General features: G+C 47.9%; 6 protein-coding genes across 6 annotated transcripts; 3 read left to right on the top strand and 3 right to left on the bottom strand.

Moving 5' to 3' along the window:
* Positions 1 to 678: 678 nt before the first annotated feature.
* On the bottom strand, positions 679 to 1,332 carry Aud_003920 (uncharacterized protein; the record flags this gene model as incomplete). The annotated part of the gene is made up of 1 exon (XM_043288867.1): positions 679 to 1,332. The coding sequence occupies one exon, from the start codon at positions 1,330 to 1,332 to the stop codon at positions 679 to 681; it is 654 nt and encodes a 217-aa protein (XP_043144802.1).
* An 846-nt stretch (positions 1,333 to 2,178) lies between these two features.
* Positions 2,179 to 2,637, top strand: Aud_003919 (uncharacterized protein; the record flags this gene model as incomplete). Its single annotated transcript, XM_043288866.1, has 1 exon — positions 2,179 to 2,637. One exon carries the CDS (start codon positions 2,179 to 2,181, stop codon positions 2,635 to 2,637), a length of 459 nt encoding a protein of 152 aa, XP_043144801.1.
* A 1,352-nt stretch (positions 2,638 to 3,989) lies between these two features.
* Positions 3,990 to 6,396, top strand: Aud_003918 (DUF3659 domain-containing protein; the record flags this gene model as incomplete). The annotated part of the gene is made up of 2 exons (XM_043288865.1): positions 3,990 to 5,804; positions 5,872 to 6,396. 2 exons carry the CDS (start codon positions 3,990 to 3,992, stop codon positions 6,394 to 6,396), a joined length of 2,340 nt encoding a protein of 779 aa, XP_043144800.1.
* Positions 6,397 to 9,408: 3,012 nt separating this feature from the next.
* Aud_003917 (uncharacterized protein) lies at positions 9,409 to 9,700 on the bottom strand (the record flags this gene model as incomplete). The annotated part of the gene is made up of 2 exons (XM_043288864.1): positions 9,409 to 9,486; positions 9,542 to 9,700. 2 exons carry the CDS (start codon positions 9,698 to 9,700, stop codon positions 9,409 to 9,411), a joined length of 237 nt encoding a protein of 78 aa, XP_043144799.1.
* Positions 9,701 to 12,603: 2,903 nt separating this feature from the next.
* Positions 12,604 to 13,323, bottom strand: Aud_003916 (uncharacterized protein; the record flags this gene model as incomplete). The annotated part of the gene is made up of 2 exons (XM_043288863.1): positions 12,604 to 13,254; positions 13,312 to 13,323. 2 exons carry the CDS (start codon positions 13,321 to 13,323, stop codon positions 12,604 to 12,606), a joined length of 663 nt encoding a protein of 220 aa, XP_043144798.1.
* An 867-nt stretch (positions 13,324 to 14,190) lies between these two features.
* Aud_003915 (VOC family protein) lies at positions 14,191 to 14,856 on the top strand (the record flags this gene model as incomplete). The annotated part of the gene is made up of 4 exons (XM_043288862.1): positions 14,191 to 14,301; positions 14,391 to 14,490; positions 14,547 to 14,650; positions 14,722 to 14,856. The coding sequence occupies 4 exons, from the start codon at positions 14,191 to 14,193 to the stop codon at positions 14,854 to 14,856; spliced, it is 450 nt and encodes a 149-aa protein (XP_043144797.1).
* Between the last annotated feature and the right edge of the window lie 417 nt (positions 14,857 to 15,273).

The raw sequence follows: 15,273 nt of genomic DNA, 5'->3' as shown, positions 1-15,273 counted from the left end.
AAACCTAACACTATTCCCCATACGTGAGAAGGAATAATTAAAATATAATGAACAGTAGCTGGAGGGTTAGTGCTATCCTACGAGGACAATGGTTGATTTTACAAGGCTTAACTAAAGTTACGTAATCCACCACCGAACCGCGGATACCACGGATTTTCGCCGGTCTCTCGAAATATTTGAATACACAAGCATTAACGCGTGTTATCGCTCTCACTTTTATAGAAATGTCTCCATCCAAAGAGGCCAGTATGCAAATGGCCATTTCTGCATAACAAAATCAAAAAGAAATAAAATCAAAATCAAAATCAAAACCTGCTGAGGTATGTTGGGGTGCCTGAATCTACCCTTCGTGAGCGGCTTACTGGGGACGAGAGATTGGCATAAGTAAATAATGGTTCAAGAAATTCGATGTTTACAGCTGACGTCAGAAGTTTAACATAACTACTGTCTTTTACAGTAAGCGGCTCTGCCTTCATGACTAAAGATGGATGAAATATTGCATATTTCAAATAATGGACAGAAGTTCAACATACACCAATAGAAAATGCCTAACAGACGCAATATAGTGAACAACGCACTTGAGGGCAAATAGAAATAGAACGAAGGCGAGCTTTCTAGCTTCTAACATTTAGACATATCAGTAATTGGTTCACGAGTTCACAGTACAACTCATAGCACTTACAGCAACTGTAGAGTGAGGTCGCCATGTATTTTTGCCTTGAGCTGCACCTCAATGTCCAGATTCAAATCTAGCCGTAACCTCAGCTGCTCCTCCTTGCCTTTCTGCTCACCCTGGGATACTCCAACCACTTCCCCCAAGGCTCTACCGGCTGTATTACCCGCTGAACTGATAGCTTTCGAGCCCACATCGTGAACGGTACCCACTGCCCTATTTGCTGTCTTGCCGACATCGGTAATATCACCTATCGGAACTAATTGCTGGGTTCCACGCCTACCGCGTACCCGCCTCTGCCAATTTTCGACAGGGGCAGTTTCCGGGCGATCAATCACGGCGGTTTGTTTGGCTGAAGGCTGATGTGCTGTCTGACCACCGCCTCGAGGTTCCGTTTCGGTTGTGGCAGACTCTTGCTCTCTAACATACTCCTCATCCACAGTCGACTCGTGGCTAGTACTTGTCACGTCCCCGTTAGTATCACGGGAGACCTGTCTAGAGTCGGGGTCCTTGGTGGATTCAGCGTCTTTTTCAGACGGTTCAACAACAGGGGGGAAGTTCCTTCTGAGCTTTGGCGGTTTTCTCTTTGGCGGAGAGTTGATGCCAGGATTGTTACGACCGGCATATGTACTTGGAGCTTTCTCCATGGATTCTGCCATTTGGGGGATAAAGATGACGTCTGGTTGGTACGTGGACGCGAGAATTTTAGCTAGAGCCAGTCCATATATGTTACGAGTTCCCCTATAGAATGAACGATTTTACACTTATTGCCTATTGACCAGTACGTTTGTGCTTTGGTGACATCAGAGTGGCGATCTGACTTGCTGTTGGGAACTACGTAGCGAGTCTCTTGGGGGAAGGAGGGGGGAAACAAAAGAAAACATTGATGAAATAAAATTTCATTGTTTTTCCAAAGATTACAATCCTCTGGGGCCTAGACCAGGGCCCTGGTTTGTCTTCACGCTGGTACGGTGCTCGTTCAAGGTAATAGTCGAGGCACAATAACACACAACCGATGGTAGGTCTTACAATAGAAGAAATGGAGAAGCAAAGATTACCTGCTTCCTATTGTTACTTACGGTATCATCCGGTGCGATGAAAGTTCATTCGGACATCATACCTGGGTATATTTACTTGCGGCATGACGTCTAGATACACTCGGTTATCAAGCCACTTTGCAACCAAACAACCAAGGCAAATTGAGATAAAGCACGTCATGGTCAAGAGAGTGGTGCTAAACGTGTTACTGTCCACGTTCATTTGATGCGGAGTCGACATTCAATTTCGTGGTAGCCCTTCATTGCCTGACCCATAGGACTCTTTGCTTTCAATAGAATGCCGTCGGTGGCGATGCAAAGAAAACAACTCCCCCCAGGTTTACAACATCGCTCATATGAAGCTACTCTTCCACTCTGTATCAGACATTTTATCTGATGTTTAAATGAGTTGAAAGGAGCATTCTCTATTGGCATCATTTCGCTTCTCTTACACTAGTCCTTTCCAAAATGGCTCGGCCTTCTCGATCTAGAGAAGAGAACACTTCTCATTATCAAGACGACTTAAATACGGACCATGCACCTTCTCCAGATTATGAATATGAGAGCCTGTCCGAACACATGCACAGGTCTCCAAATCATAAACAGTTTAAGGAGACACAACAGCTCCAAGTCACTCGTCGGCTAAACAAGTTTCACCCTGCGAGGTATCGCAATGTCGAGTCCCCGTTGAACGCCCTACAGCCACTCGACCAGGGCGCTCTCGAGCAAAACTCCGTGGCTGGGCCAGTATCTCGCATGCAAGAGGAGTCCACTGAAGAGCTTAGTTTGATTGAGGGGAGTGAGAACCAGCAACTTCAGAAAAAAGATGACGACTCAGGGCTTAAACTGCGTCTGGACTTGAACCTCGATGTGGAAGTCGAGCTGAAAGCCAAAATCTATGGCGACATTACGTTATCGCTGCTGTAAGTGTTTCATTCCGTAGTTATGGCACGGAACCACCTTGAAGGCTGTTGATAACTTTATCTCTAGTAAGTGACACATTGGCTATGCCAGATCCTACAATAACCCCAGCAGGAAGAAAACACTGTCGTCATATTTTTCACTGTATCATGATAAGTCGTTCTTGAGTGAATCTTCCATAGAATTAATGGATCTTTAATCTGTATGCCTGGTCTGGAAACTTCAGAATATACGGATTTCTTCTACACGTGCAAATGGTGATAATTTATATATGTTAACACTGCTCATCATTAAGAAACATGCAGAAATTTTGATATAGCCATACATTTGAAATGTATTTTGACACTGTATAATTGAATGATAAACTCGTCTTTCGCTAGGTCAGGACATGACTCTCCCAGGAAGGCCCTAAGCAGTCAATGACCGCACATCTGTTGTGGAATGACTGGCATTCTGATCCTCGTCCATGGGTTACTGCGCCACGAAAGCTTAATTGTTAGAAATATGACAGTGCTTGATTTAAACTATCGTCATTATTTGTAAGATCCATAGCCCTACAGTAGTCCGAACAGCAATGTGATTTACATGAAATTGAATTAGCTCTCATGGTAGATAAAGCAGAACGGCCGATACATGTCTGTGCAACTTTAAGGCTAAAGCCTATCGAAGGAGCTTATGTTCAAGATCTATAAATCGCTGCCAGGTTTAATTATTTTAACCAAGGGTGATATCTCATTGAAAAAGAGTCCGGGGATATGTCTGCTCTTTATCAAGGGGCATATCTGGCCACATCCAACCAATGGAATCCAAGTGAAACTTAACCAATTCTGCCATGTGGAAAACGTTGACAGCAATTATCATTCCACAAAATCCCATGCCGGACCAAAGGAAGTGAAAGCAGCGCTACAATGTTGTTCTCCCTGAACTGGGGTAGACAAGGTGTCTGGCTACGGTCCATAAACGTCCTCGTGATTGAAGCCCCACGGTTCCCGTGGCTGAGAACTCCGTACCACGGAACCCATGAATCCAGCTTTCCCTGCCAGCCCCAATGATGGCTTGGTTTTTGGTAGACGACGTCAAGGTAATCAAATCAGTATTCTTGAGCTCGCGCAGTGCTTTATAAGCATTGTCTTCCAGATTGAAATTACACCCCATAATAATCACTCGATCGATATATGTCTCTGCCCATCTGTTTTCAGTCCCTGGTCATTGTTATCCAAGCACTATCTTAGCCTTCAAGCAGAGACTGACAAACGGAAAGAAAAAAGGAAAAGAAAACTTCCGCCGAGTGGGATAAACAGAATTGAGAGAAGAGGGAAACGCGCGATCCATCATTGACTGGTTCTCCTTCAGACAAAATGAGTAACCCTGGATTTCGAGAGCAGAGGCACCAAGGCGACCAAGGTAGATTTGCAGCTAAAGCGTCGGGGTCTGGGGCGCCTGCGTCGTCGATCATGGACCGGGCCAAGGGAGGCGCATCAAAGCTCACGGGGCTTGGTAAAGGGACAGCTGATATGGTGGGGCGCGTCGTTCGCGATCAAGCTCAGAAGACTCCGGGAGCTCAAGCCACGAGCAATGTTGTCAATCCCCATCTCGAGGAGCCGTGTCTTGATCTGTCCATCTTGGAGGGGCTCAAAGTGGGTGAAGGTGGAAAGATACTGGATAAAACGGGACGACTAGTAGGCCGAGTCACCGAAGGCGACCCGAGGGACCTTGTCGGTCAGATTATTGATGGCGGTGGGGAAATATTGGATGAAGACGGTGACCTTATTGGGTGCGTCGAGCTTGTCCCTCAAGAAGTCGGACAGGAGCCGGGCGATCGAGCAGTGGCAACCCAAGAAGTTGAAGCAGCTGGCGCCATGGTGAAGGATGCTTCAATACTCAAGGGCAGGAGGATAAATAAGGACGGCAAAGTTGTCGACGAAGATGGCCAAACGCTTGGCAAAGTAGTGGGCCAACAAGACACGAGTACTCTCACAGGAAAGCTAGTCAATGAGAAGGGCCAAGTCTTGGATGATGAGAATAATGTCGTTGGACAGGTTGAAATCGTGTCCGGGCAAGCCGCTGATGCTGCTTTCCAAAAGTTGCAGGAGCAAAGTGGCGAAGCGACGATTGGAGCTGTAGCATCGACTGCCCAACAGTTACCTGACATTTCCACACTGGAGGGTCTGACTTGCGATAGGCTTGGCAACATTGTGAATCAAGACGGGGTCCCTGTTGGTCAGCTTGTCGAGGGTGAGGCCAAGAAACTTAGCCGAGAGGGCCTGCAGCTGGACAGTGCAGGTCAATTCTGGGATAACCGAGGGCGTCTAGTTGGCAGAGCAAAGCCAATTTCAGTGGAGCAACAACAACAATCAGAAGAAGAAGAAGAAGAAGAGGCCGGTCCTTTTTCCGGTTTAGGAGAACTCTTCGTCGCTGACGACGGTTACATTCAAGATGAATACGGAAATCGGGTGGGAAGAATCGTGGACGGCGATGTTGGGAAGCTTGTTGGGCGTCCCGTGGATGACGACGGCGATATTCTGGACAAAAGAGGCAACATTCTCGGTCGAGCTGAGCCCTTACAACCCTCAGAGATGGAAGGCGAATTGGAAGGCGAAGGAGGAGAGGAGGAGGAGGAGGAGGAGGAGGAGCAAGATTTGACCATTCTTGATGGAAAGACGGTGAACAAGCTGGGAAACGTGGTTGATGATACAGGGGCTGTTTTCGGGCACATTGTCGCAGGAAGGCTTAAAAGGATGGTAGGCAAGAAGGTAGATGCGAAAGGGCAGGTCTGGAATGACGCTGGAGAGGTGATTGGTATGGCTGAGGTCGTTCCAAGTGAAGAACGCGAACGGGAGGAGGGGCCGTTCTTCGGACTCGGTGGGCTTGTTGTGACCAAGGGTGGTATGGTGACTGATAGTACTGGGCAGATTATGGGAAGGTTAGTGGAAGGCGATGAGGATCGACTTCTTGGACGGGCTGTCGATGAAGACGGTGAGATTATGGACAAATTGGGCAACGTTATAGGTCGGGCAGAGCGCTGGACTCCCGATGAAGAGCCACAGTTGTCCCCCGAAGAAATCGAAAAGCAGCAGCAGGAGGCCGAAGATCGAGACCTGGCGAGAAAAATGTGTACGATTCTTCGACAGACACTCGACAGTGTTGGAGCGCATTGCAGGCAAATTTCCCAGGTACATGCCCTCTTTCCTCATTTCCTAACATTAGCATTGCGGAAAACTAACGCGTGTGCATCCCCAGCACATCCAAACTGCCAACAGCACTCCTAAGGAAGACCTCGACGAGGAGCAACTCGTGAAGGACGTCAAGCCCTTAATAGAAGAGGCAGGTAATTCCCTGCAGGAATGCAAGGGTGCCCTTCGGTCTCTCGATCCGGATGGCCAGATTGCTGCCACCGCCAAAGCCCACAGTTCTTCCCGCGAGGCAACTCCGGAAGAATATGAACTGGCAGATCTCCTTAAGGAACTGACAGAGACTGTCATTGAGACTATTGAAAATGGACGGAAGATGATAGCCGATATGCCTCACGCCAAAAGACAGATCAACCCTTTGTGGGCTCTCCTTTCAGAGCCGTTGTTCCAGATTATTGCTGCGGTTGGCCTCCTCCTTAGCGGAGTGCTGGGACTTGTCGGTAAGCTTCTGAACGAATTGGGTCTTGGGGGACTTCTGAATAGTTTGCTGGGTGGCCTTGGGATTGACAGGCTCCTTGAGGGACTTGGATTGGGCACGGTGACAGAATCACTGGGGCTGGGCGGTAAGAAGTAGCCGGTCTATAGGAGCCTAAAAGTTGTTCTGATCTTTCTAGGCGAGTCCTCTTTTCGTGCCCACTTGGGTTGTCTCATGTTCCAGGCTTATCAATTTCTTTTTATTGTATTCAACGCTGTATTTGGGTCTAGTGAGGCTTATTTCTGAAAGCTCAGTGCACCGATGAACTCCCATCAATGATCATACTTTTCCATGAGGAATGCCACACTCGATTGGGACAAATAGGCATTTATGGAAATTCTCTATTTTTCAAATTACCTCATCTAGGTTACCTAATAGGACCTGATAATTTAAACAAGTTTCTATGTAATCAATTAAAGCTGGTCAAGGCACCACCAGGAAGAGGCATCAGCAGCTGCTTTTACCAGGGCGTTCACAGACTGAGTGTGTCCACCTGCAGCAACCACACCAGAAGAACATACTATTCCCAAAGCGACAATAGAAGTCCGTTGGGCAAGACAATGGGACGAAGCTAAGCTCATCCCCAATCAGCCCTATCCACTTCCCCATTCGGTAAATAAACTCCGGATTATGCACTTCCCGATGGGGTAATCTGCTGGAGAGATTCCAGATCTGTTAATCTGATGTTTGTTCCCTCTGGTGATTCGGCATTGCCAGTCAGCCAGTGCTTTGTTGGAAGAGGATGTAGTTTAATAAGGGTCATTTGGTCAGTTTGGTCAGTTTGGTTGGGTTTATTGGTTTAGTAGATTAGAAAGACTCGCTCACGCAATATATTTCGGCCCGTCGTCAGTGTTATCAATTTCTCCCATAAGTCGTTGGTGGCATGATAATTTGAGCATCTTCATTGATATTTTCATTACTCTGCTCTTCGGTGCTTTCAGCTTTGACCTCAGTTCGATCATATACCACCTCCCAATGGCATCCTCTCAGCCGCCTTCCATGTTTGGAAAAGACGTCGAGTCCGACACAACGACTGTCCACAGTCATGTTAAGACAGAGGTAGTAGCAGAAGAACTACCAAAGCCCGCAGGACCCCCTCCGCCACCAAATGGAGGCATGAGAGCATGGCTCCAAGTCCTCGGGGCCTTTTTCTAGAACTTCAACACCTGGGGTCTCTTGAACACTTTCGGCACATTCCAATCTGAATACAGTACGGGCTTGCTGAGGGACTCGTCGCAGTCTTCGATTGCTTGGATTGGATCGCTGCAGGCATTTCTGATGCTGACGATTGGAGTTCTGTGTGGTCATTCGCGGTCGCCCAGGAATCCTTTGTAGCTCTCGTGGTCCAAATAGGCTGCAAGGTGCCTCGGGTCTCATAAGGGCCAGGTTCATCCTTCGCTTGCCTCAAAGTGGCCTGGTTATATGCGTGTAGTAAGGGATGGCAGGTATTAATAAGCCTATAGGGCCAACTCTCGCTTTTGCATAATCCGCAGCAAGCTCGGCCATATGATCATCTTCTACTACAGTACGGTCCATGTTCATAATGCTTATATGATCGACCTCTTTACCACGCAAGGTGCCCTCCGGGGCAAAAGTGAGGCGATATTCTCCATTAGATTGAAGTCCCAATGAAATGATCCTTCCGGCTCTATTTCATGGATATTCAGAACAGCCGCATACTCATGGTCCACTAAAACCGAGGGTGTCGCTTTCTGAAACGCCTTGAAATCAACCACACAGATCAACATCACATACTCCTGTCCGTATTTGGGTTGGAAAGTCAAAGGGGGTATATTCAACTCCCTGCAGGGAAGCACCAATTACAGCGAAATGCGTGTTGATCCTGCTGCCAAATCTTGGGTTCCACGGCTTGTGACCACTATAGCGAAAGCTTCAACTGCGGTGGCTTTTCCAACTATGCCTCTCTACAACTAGCGTTTTCGCACATGGTGTACACCAGGCAATTATGTGCTTACCCAGTCGCTTCTGCCATGTCCGAGGCCAATCTATAGAAGGCACCGGGAAGTGGGCTGGATTTTTACTGAGAGTATGTGTATCCCAGCACATTGTTCCACTTGGTTGGCAAGAATATTTCGACATGCTTCCACGTCGTTTTTTTCCAAGCCCAAGTCTATTGTAGGGCATCACATGGTGGAGTCGGTCATTCGTTGCCTGCGAAAGTATTCCTCTCGGGACAAAGACGTTGGGTCACAGTATAATTTACCAGTGAGACTCGTGACCCGAAGTGCCAGCCGCTCCTCATTATGAAGGTCACTGCTTATTGTATCAGAACCTGGCTCTCACGTTGGGAGGTTATCATACTATGTACCGGTGTGGAGAACGGTTCGGCTAAATAAATTTTTGTTAGGCTCATGGTCAACGCAGCAGGAAGACAGCTAAGCTCGCTTACTTGTCCCAAATCACGATATCATCAGGCTTCCAACGGTGGCGGTATTGCAAATCATGATTGTCTGTAATCAACTTCAAAACTAGTCGGGTCATTAGCGGATCCATCAGAACACCCTTCTTCCAGGGAAGGCAATTCCTGGGAACTCCTGACATACAGTAGGTTTTCATCAATTCCTGCTCATGATCTGTAACACCATTGATTCTTCCCTTAGCGCGCATCGAGATTGGACTAAAACCCCACAGTGCTTTCCAACCAGTTACCGGATTGGTCACTACGAGGGGACTGTTCCATTGTCAGCTTTCTATATGAATAAAAGGAGGATTCAGAGCTGTGTCTGACTGAGTTGCCTCGAAGCTACCACCAAAATTCTGAGGATGGCCTCTGGGACCTAGCCAAAGATTGAGTCCTTTGTCGGCAAGTGGCATAATGTCTGGTTCATGATGTGTCGCTTCAGTGACTCTGAGTTAGCATGTTTCTTCCTGATATGTCGAGGAGCGTACAGGATAATGAATCAGCCATCCTCTGCCATGGCTCGGACAAGCGGTCATAGGCCCCGTAGCAGGAGGCAAAAACGGTGTCACCTCCGGTCGTTGGAGCTTTCACCATTTTTATTCCAATATAGTCCGATGGGATATTCTCGTAGGAGGTACTCACCTCGAATTAGCGGGAAATTAACAAAGGGCGAAGGATACAGTGTAGACTTACTCGGCATGCCAACCTCGACTGGCAAACTGTTTCTGCTTCGTGTTCAGATAGTCGTCAAATTTATCGCGATTATGCTGCATACGTACTGATCGTCAATCGTATACTTTAGGGTAAAATAACTGCATTTACCTCGGACGACACTACGTAAATTTCGGGGTCGCGTAGAACCTCGTCGTTTCCAAGGCAGGAATTAACCTCAGGGTGTATCGGGTTAATATGTAGTTTTCCTTCCTCTGGTTTGCCAGTTAACTCTCCCATTCTCTGAACGAGGCGTTTCATCTGGTCCATGTTGATGTCCTGGTGGCGTAGGACAATCACTCCGCGCTCAGATGCTGCATTCCATCATTAACGCCTGACGGCTTGTTCTGCGACTAATAAGCGGACGGCCATGCCTACCTGTAATTGCTAAATCCTTTACCTTGCTGTCATCGGAAACTATAGAAGACAGCTGAAGGCCTAGGTATTCTCTTCCCAAAGCATTCGTGGCATCAACGTAGGCATACATATCCAGTGCACCAGAAGTGCACATGCGTGAATGAACCATTGTCAGATTGCTAATCGATACGATGAAACTTATCATTAGTCTGGAGTTTAGTAGTGTTCGCCCCCTTACTTCTAAGGTGCCTTTAACTGTTGCTATAAGTGGTGCTTGCTTGAAAGAAGGTTGCATCGAAACTGAGACGTCAGTGTCAAGGTTCCCTCGACATCGTGTGTACTTCGGAAGGATCGATATCTCCAGGTGCGGAAAATACCGTTTGGATCAGCGCTCAATAGAACCTGCCGTTCAGGCGCCCATTGAATTAACTCCTTTTTTTAAATTCTACGTGATGCACTTGGTTCGACCGTCCGACAATGACTATAGCTCGTTACTCTCACGATGCTCGATTGTGGAGCCATGGCTCTTTGGGGCTCCCTTTCCTGTTGCTTATTTCGCGAGGTTTCGGAACGCTCCGTTCACCGCAATTATATCCGCCAATCAACGTTGCGTAGGCAGTATGCACAGTTCGCTGTCGCCGTTTCCGGTGATTCTACACGCGGAAAACTCTCCCCACGCCAGACTGCAACTACAGCGAAAAGCTCACTATCGCCGGAATAGTGTAGGACACATAATGGTGAGGGACTTTGGATAAACTCAGGAGAAGAGAAGCGTAAGAAACTACAAAAAGGGAGAATACACCTCATCCCTTGAGAACCTATAGACACAACTGCAACTTGCAAATTATGTACTAGTATGACCTCAAGAGTAGAAAAGCTCTGCCAGACTCGGGCAGACATTGGCCCTTCACCGCTGTTCTCGGTGACTGCTTGATTCTCCTCCCTTGGGTAACCTGACGGAGACGACTGACATCAGCTCCAATGATTCATTGCCTTTGTCTACTTCTGGTTCCCCCACTGGGGTCTTCTTGAATCAACTCAAGGTGCACCCCAATTTCGAAGGCGGAAGTACGTCCTCACGTGTATTGGACGGCACAAAGCAGTACCCCCTTGGATCTCGAGCGCGACACGGCAGATTTCCAGTGGCACTGAAGTATCCATTTCTCAACTCTGGTTAGGACGCTAACATCGCACTGTGGTCGCCTACTCTTGACACCGAGCAAATTTCATTGTGTATGAGCAGTCATGTACACTGGTACATCCACGATGGGTTGCGATGAGGCTGAGGGGATACCGTTGCTGTCAAACATAACAATTGCCATGCATTCCGATCTTGAGGGAGGGACCTCTTCTGAGAACCCGGCCTCTTCTCATGGACAGAGTCTGTTCCCTAAACACTACACGGCTGTTCTCAAGAAAAGCATGGCCCCCTTTCATTTACAAGAAATTGCATCATCGCTCCATAGGCCAGAGTACCTCTAAGGCCGTGCCCGTCATCGCCAGTGTAAAAAGGTTCAGTGATAGGCTTCCAATTCTTGAGCTAGCTATTAAAACTGGAGGACGGTTCGCTTCTTATAAAGGCGTGGGAACTTATTCAAAGATTGAGCAATCGAAAGAGACCAGTATGTGCAGAGGCTGTAGTGTTCGTAAATTCCCATTAATCTATGCTGGAGCCAAAAGTCAATGTCCGCTCCGGAAAACTAGCCCCAGGTTCTGGCGAGCTCGTGGACTTCTGAGAAAACGACGGTGATTCCCAAGAGCTCTGAGCAGTTTGCATTTTCTGCGCCTCATCCTGGATTGTGCTGCCTAAGAAAAGTTAAATTGATGCCGCTTAATACGCCAATGCATCCCTACAAGATTGCCATTAAACGGGCTTTCGCAATTGTCAAGCCAGGTCCGGGCTGTGGCACGGTCATCTAACATGGACAGACGATGATGATGATGGTGATGATGATTTCATTTTCGCTGACTCCTCGCTGAGTTGGATCCCAGATTAGGGGATGAATAGATGTTATGGTGGCTGCCACCACCGCTCCAGGCAGAAGGCAGCTACTCTACTACAAATAGCTGCACCTACTTGCATAGTTAGAGAATGATCATCACATTTGTACCTCAATCCAGCATCTCAACTTGCTGAACGATATGCAGGCTACTACAACTACCTCTCTGCCCTTGCGTCTTTATTGTACACGATCCAATTCCTTACGGACGGACTTTAGTCCTTGCCTAGGGGCCTGTGTTGGCCATGTACCTTCAGTTCTGTCCTTATGGCTCCCTTAGTTGGCGCCTATGAAACCTTTTAAGATACTTCTGCGAAATTTAGTATAGTCTTTATATGGCTGGTTTCCCCCTTTCCTCCTAGTATAGTTAAGATGGTGCTAAATGTGTCTCTGACCTCTCTGTGTAGTTTTTACTGTGGTATTCTTAGTTATAAGTAGCTGAGTATGATATGAGTGATGGTTTCCTTTGCATTATATTCACATTTATTATCATCTTAGGATCCATATAGCTTACTATAAGGCGGGAGCTAGCAGCGGCCAGTCTGCAGTTGGGTAGTAGGTATACATTATTTCATAGAATAGATTGTATAGTCACTGGGGACTCGTAGGGTTTGGAGCTGATACAGAACACTGTCTGCGTTCCTATGCAGTGGACGCAGACAAAGAGGAAATCCGCAATGGGTAGCTATCACTATAAAAAGAAATGAGAGGAAGGGGGTAAGGAAAAGAGATAGAAAGCAGGAAGCAGGAGAGGGCATAAGAAATAGATGGCCTTAAGGACAAACTGACGAGTTTTTGCTTCTATTTCTTGCCAATTTAGTATTCATCGTGACGGCGGAAGTTGTTCATTCCATTTCCCACCTCCTGCCGACCCATCAGGGTCATATCCAGCAGGTGATACGTGGACAGGATGATCTCCAAGCCACGAGACGAGGTCTCATAGGTGTGAAATACCTCGTCACCTTCCCGGAAGAACGAACTTAGTCCAAAATAGCCGTTCCCGGGCTTCCAGGTGATGATTTCTCCCTGTGCCTCGACTTCGGCCCACTTTTTGTGCGTTTTCGCAGAACTATAAAAAGGAAACTTCCAGCCCATCCGATTCCTGTAGGCGGTGATCTCAGACAAGGGTGCGGTAGCCACGGCGACGAAAGAAGTATCCCTGCTCCATAGGTGGCGGAGGTCGGGGATATGGTCCATGCAGAATGAGCAACCCACGCAGCCCTGAGTCTCATGGGGTCCCAGCATAAAATGGTAGAGGATTAGCTGTTTGCGCCCATCAAATAGATCCCACAGGGTCTTCACTCCGTCAGGTGTATCGAATTGGAACCGAGCTGGGTCGTGGATGCGCACCATGGGCAACTGACGGCGCGACACGGCGAGATCCTGTAGCAGGTGCGTTGCCGCTTTCTCCTGCTGGAGAAGACGAGATCGAGCAGCCTGATACTCTTCGGGGCTGACAATATTTTTCTAGCAGTGGTGAGGGAAATGAGGGAAACCCACTAACTATTTGCGGGAGAAACATACCTGGCTGTCCATTGCTGTAAGTTGTGACAAGAAGAAAAGAGTGACCATTCTATGAAGGTTAGCTGACCCGAAGATCATACGAGTTTTGTATATAATACGAATACTACACGTCACACCCGCGTTCTAGAAAGAAAAGGGATCCACTCGTAGACAAGGACAATTTACAGCTTAACAATATACGCCGGGGCCAATCAGCAGACAAGGCTTACTCCATATCACGTGTAACGGAGCAAAAATAAGGAAACACGCGTCATGGAGCACTGTTGGTGACGCGGTTGAGACGCGTTGTCAGGAAGTTTCTCGTATCCGAACTCAAATCGCGGAATTTTGACACTCATTCGCTGTGGTACTCTCCTTGACTCAATATTCATGGATTCGTGGTGATTATACGAAGTGGCTGCATCAATCTGGGTCCCTAGTTTGGAATTTGGTCGTATCTACTCCGTAAAGAGGTTCATGCGGGGGTGATGTCTCAGCTTCTGGTGGGTTGCGGGGCACGCTGGTGGGGAAAATGTCACTGGGAATACCGAACTGTTGAATTCCGATTCTGCCATTGTGTGAAAGATGGGTAAAGCTAAGGTTGAGAGGCTCATTTAGAGAAGATTGAGCAACCCCGTGTGACATTGTTTGCCAGGGCATGATACTAGCTAAAGCCCAATCTAGCCCGTCGCTTAGAGATAGATGGCTATATGGCTTAAACTCTACTCGAAGTCGAGGCCACTTGCTTTCCATGATCATGTTGCTGATGACGTACACGAACCACGCTTTATGTTTTACTGCCTTCTGATGGCAGAAGTAGATTTATTATGCTCCTTCACCTCCCTGTCCAAGCTTTTGGCATGCGCCGCGCTGAACTTGTTCAGGCTCTAACAGTCCACGATGTCTGCCGAAACCAGTGACGCAACTAAGGCCCAGCAGACATGGAAGGCTCCCCCAGGAGGCTCTCCGTGTTGGGTGGAGATTCCTGCACGGGATACCGAAAAATTAAAGGTCGGTTCGCAGTCATGCGGCGACTCTGGTGATTTTCGTCTGTTGTGGTAGTAGGGTACTGGACCCCGCTGACGATGATCTCTGGGTAGGCATTTTACGGTGCCATCTTTCCGTCCTGGGAATGGAGGCCAGCTCAGTCCGCTGAAGACCAAAGCAAAGTGCAGCACTATAGTTTCGCTGAACCGAAGGGTAAGCCAACCTTGATGCACAGCTGATCAAGATTGCTAAGTGGGTCTTCCGTCTAGGATTATCGGGAGGCATCGTCCAGATGCCGGAGGGTTGCGCTCCAACAGAGCAGATTATGGGCAGTGGGATGACCGTGTACTACTCGGTCGATTCCCTTGACATGGTCAGTCCTGGTGCCCAAATACTCCAGGAATTAGTACCTTTTCCAGAAGATCGGCAGGCTGATTATATCAGATGGAGAAGAGAGTTCACGAATGCGGTGGTAGCACCTGTCTAGGCAAGACAACTGAGAGTTCTCATGGGTGGTTTATGAACTTCCGTGACCCTGAAGGGAACCGGTTTGGTTGCTACGAGTTTCGTTGTAGCTAGAGAGTCTTGGAGAGGTCTTTCGCAGCCGTGGCTTTTTCGACCTAAGCGAGACTTTTTTACTTTCCTAACAATCTTCCGGGCCGTGACAGGTGGGAGATGCCGCAAAACGAACACTTGGCGAGGAGGGGGTGACGGCTCAAAGTGGGTACAACCTGTCAATATTTCTGGTTGCAGGTGTTTGGTCTTTTCGTCCAATTCGCTGACAGATGTCAAATATTACTGTAAGGTAGCCACGTGGATTAGTCTTACCCCTAGACGTTTACGTTGACACATTATTTTGAAGGGGGAACGCCCACACCTTCCGCTATGGGTAGCCTGTTGCGCCTTTTGGTCTGATCCCCCTAAACATAGGTAACAGAAACAGAGAGAAGTAGCTCATACGGATGCGCCAATGGGACGGACGAAAGGTCTGAACTG

Source organism: Aspergillus udagawae (assembly GCF_001078395.1).
Source record: "Aspergillus udagawae IFM 46973 DNA, scaffold_3, whole genome shotgun sequence".
Lineage (NCBI taxonomy): Eukaryota > Fungi > Ascomycota > Eurotiomycetes > Eurotiales > Aspergillaceae > Aspergillus > Aspergillus udagawae.
The sequence above is the reverse complement of the archived record's forward strand: the minus strand, read 5'-3'. Positions and strand labels throughout refer to the sequence as shown.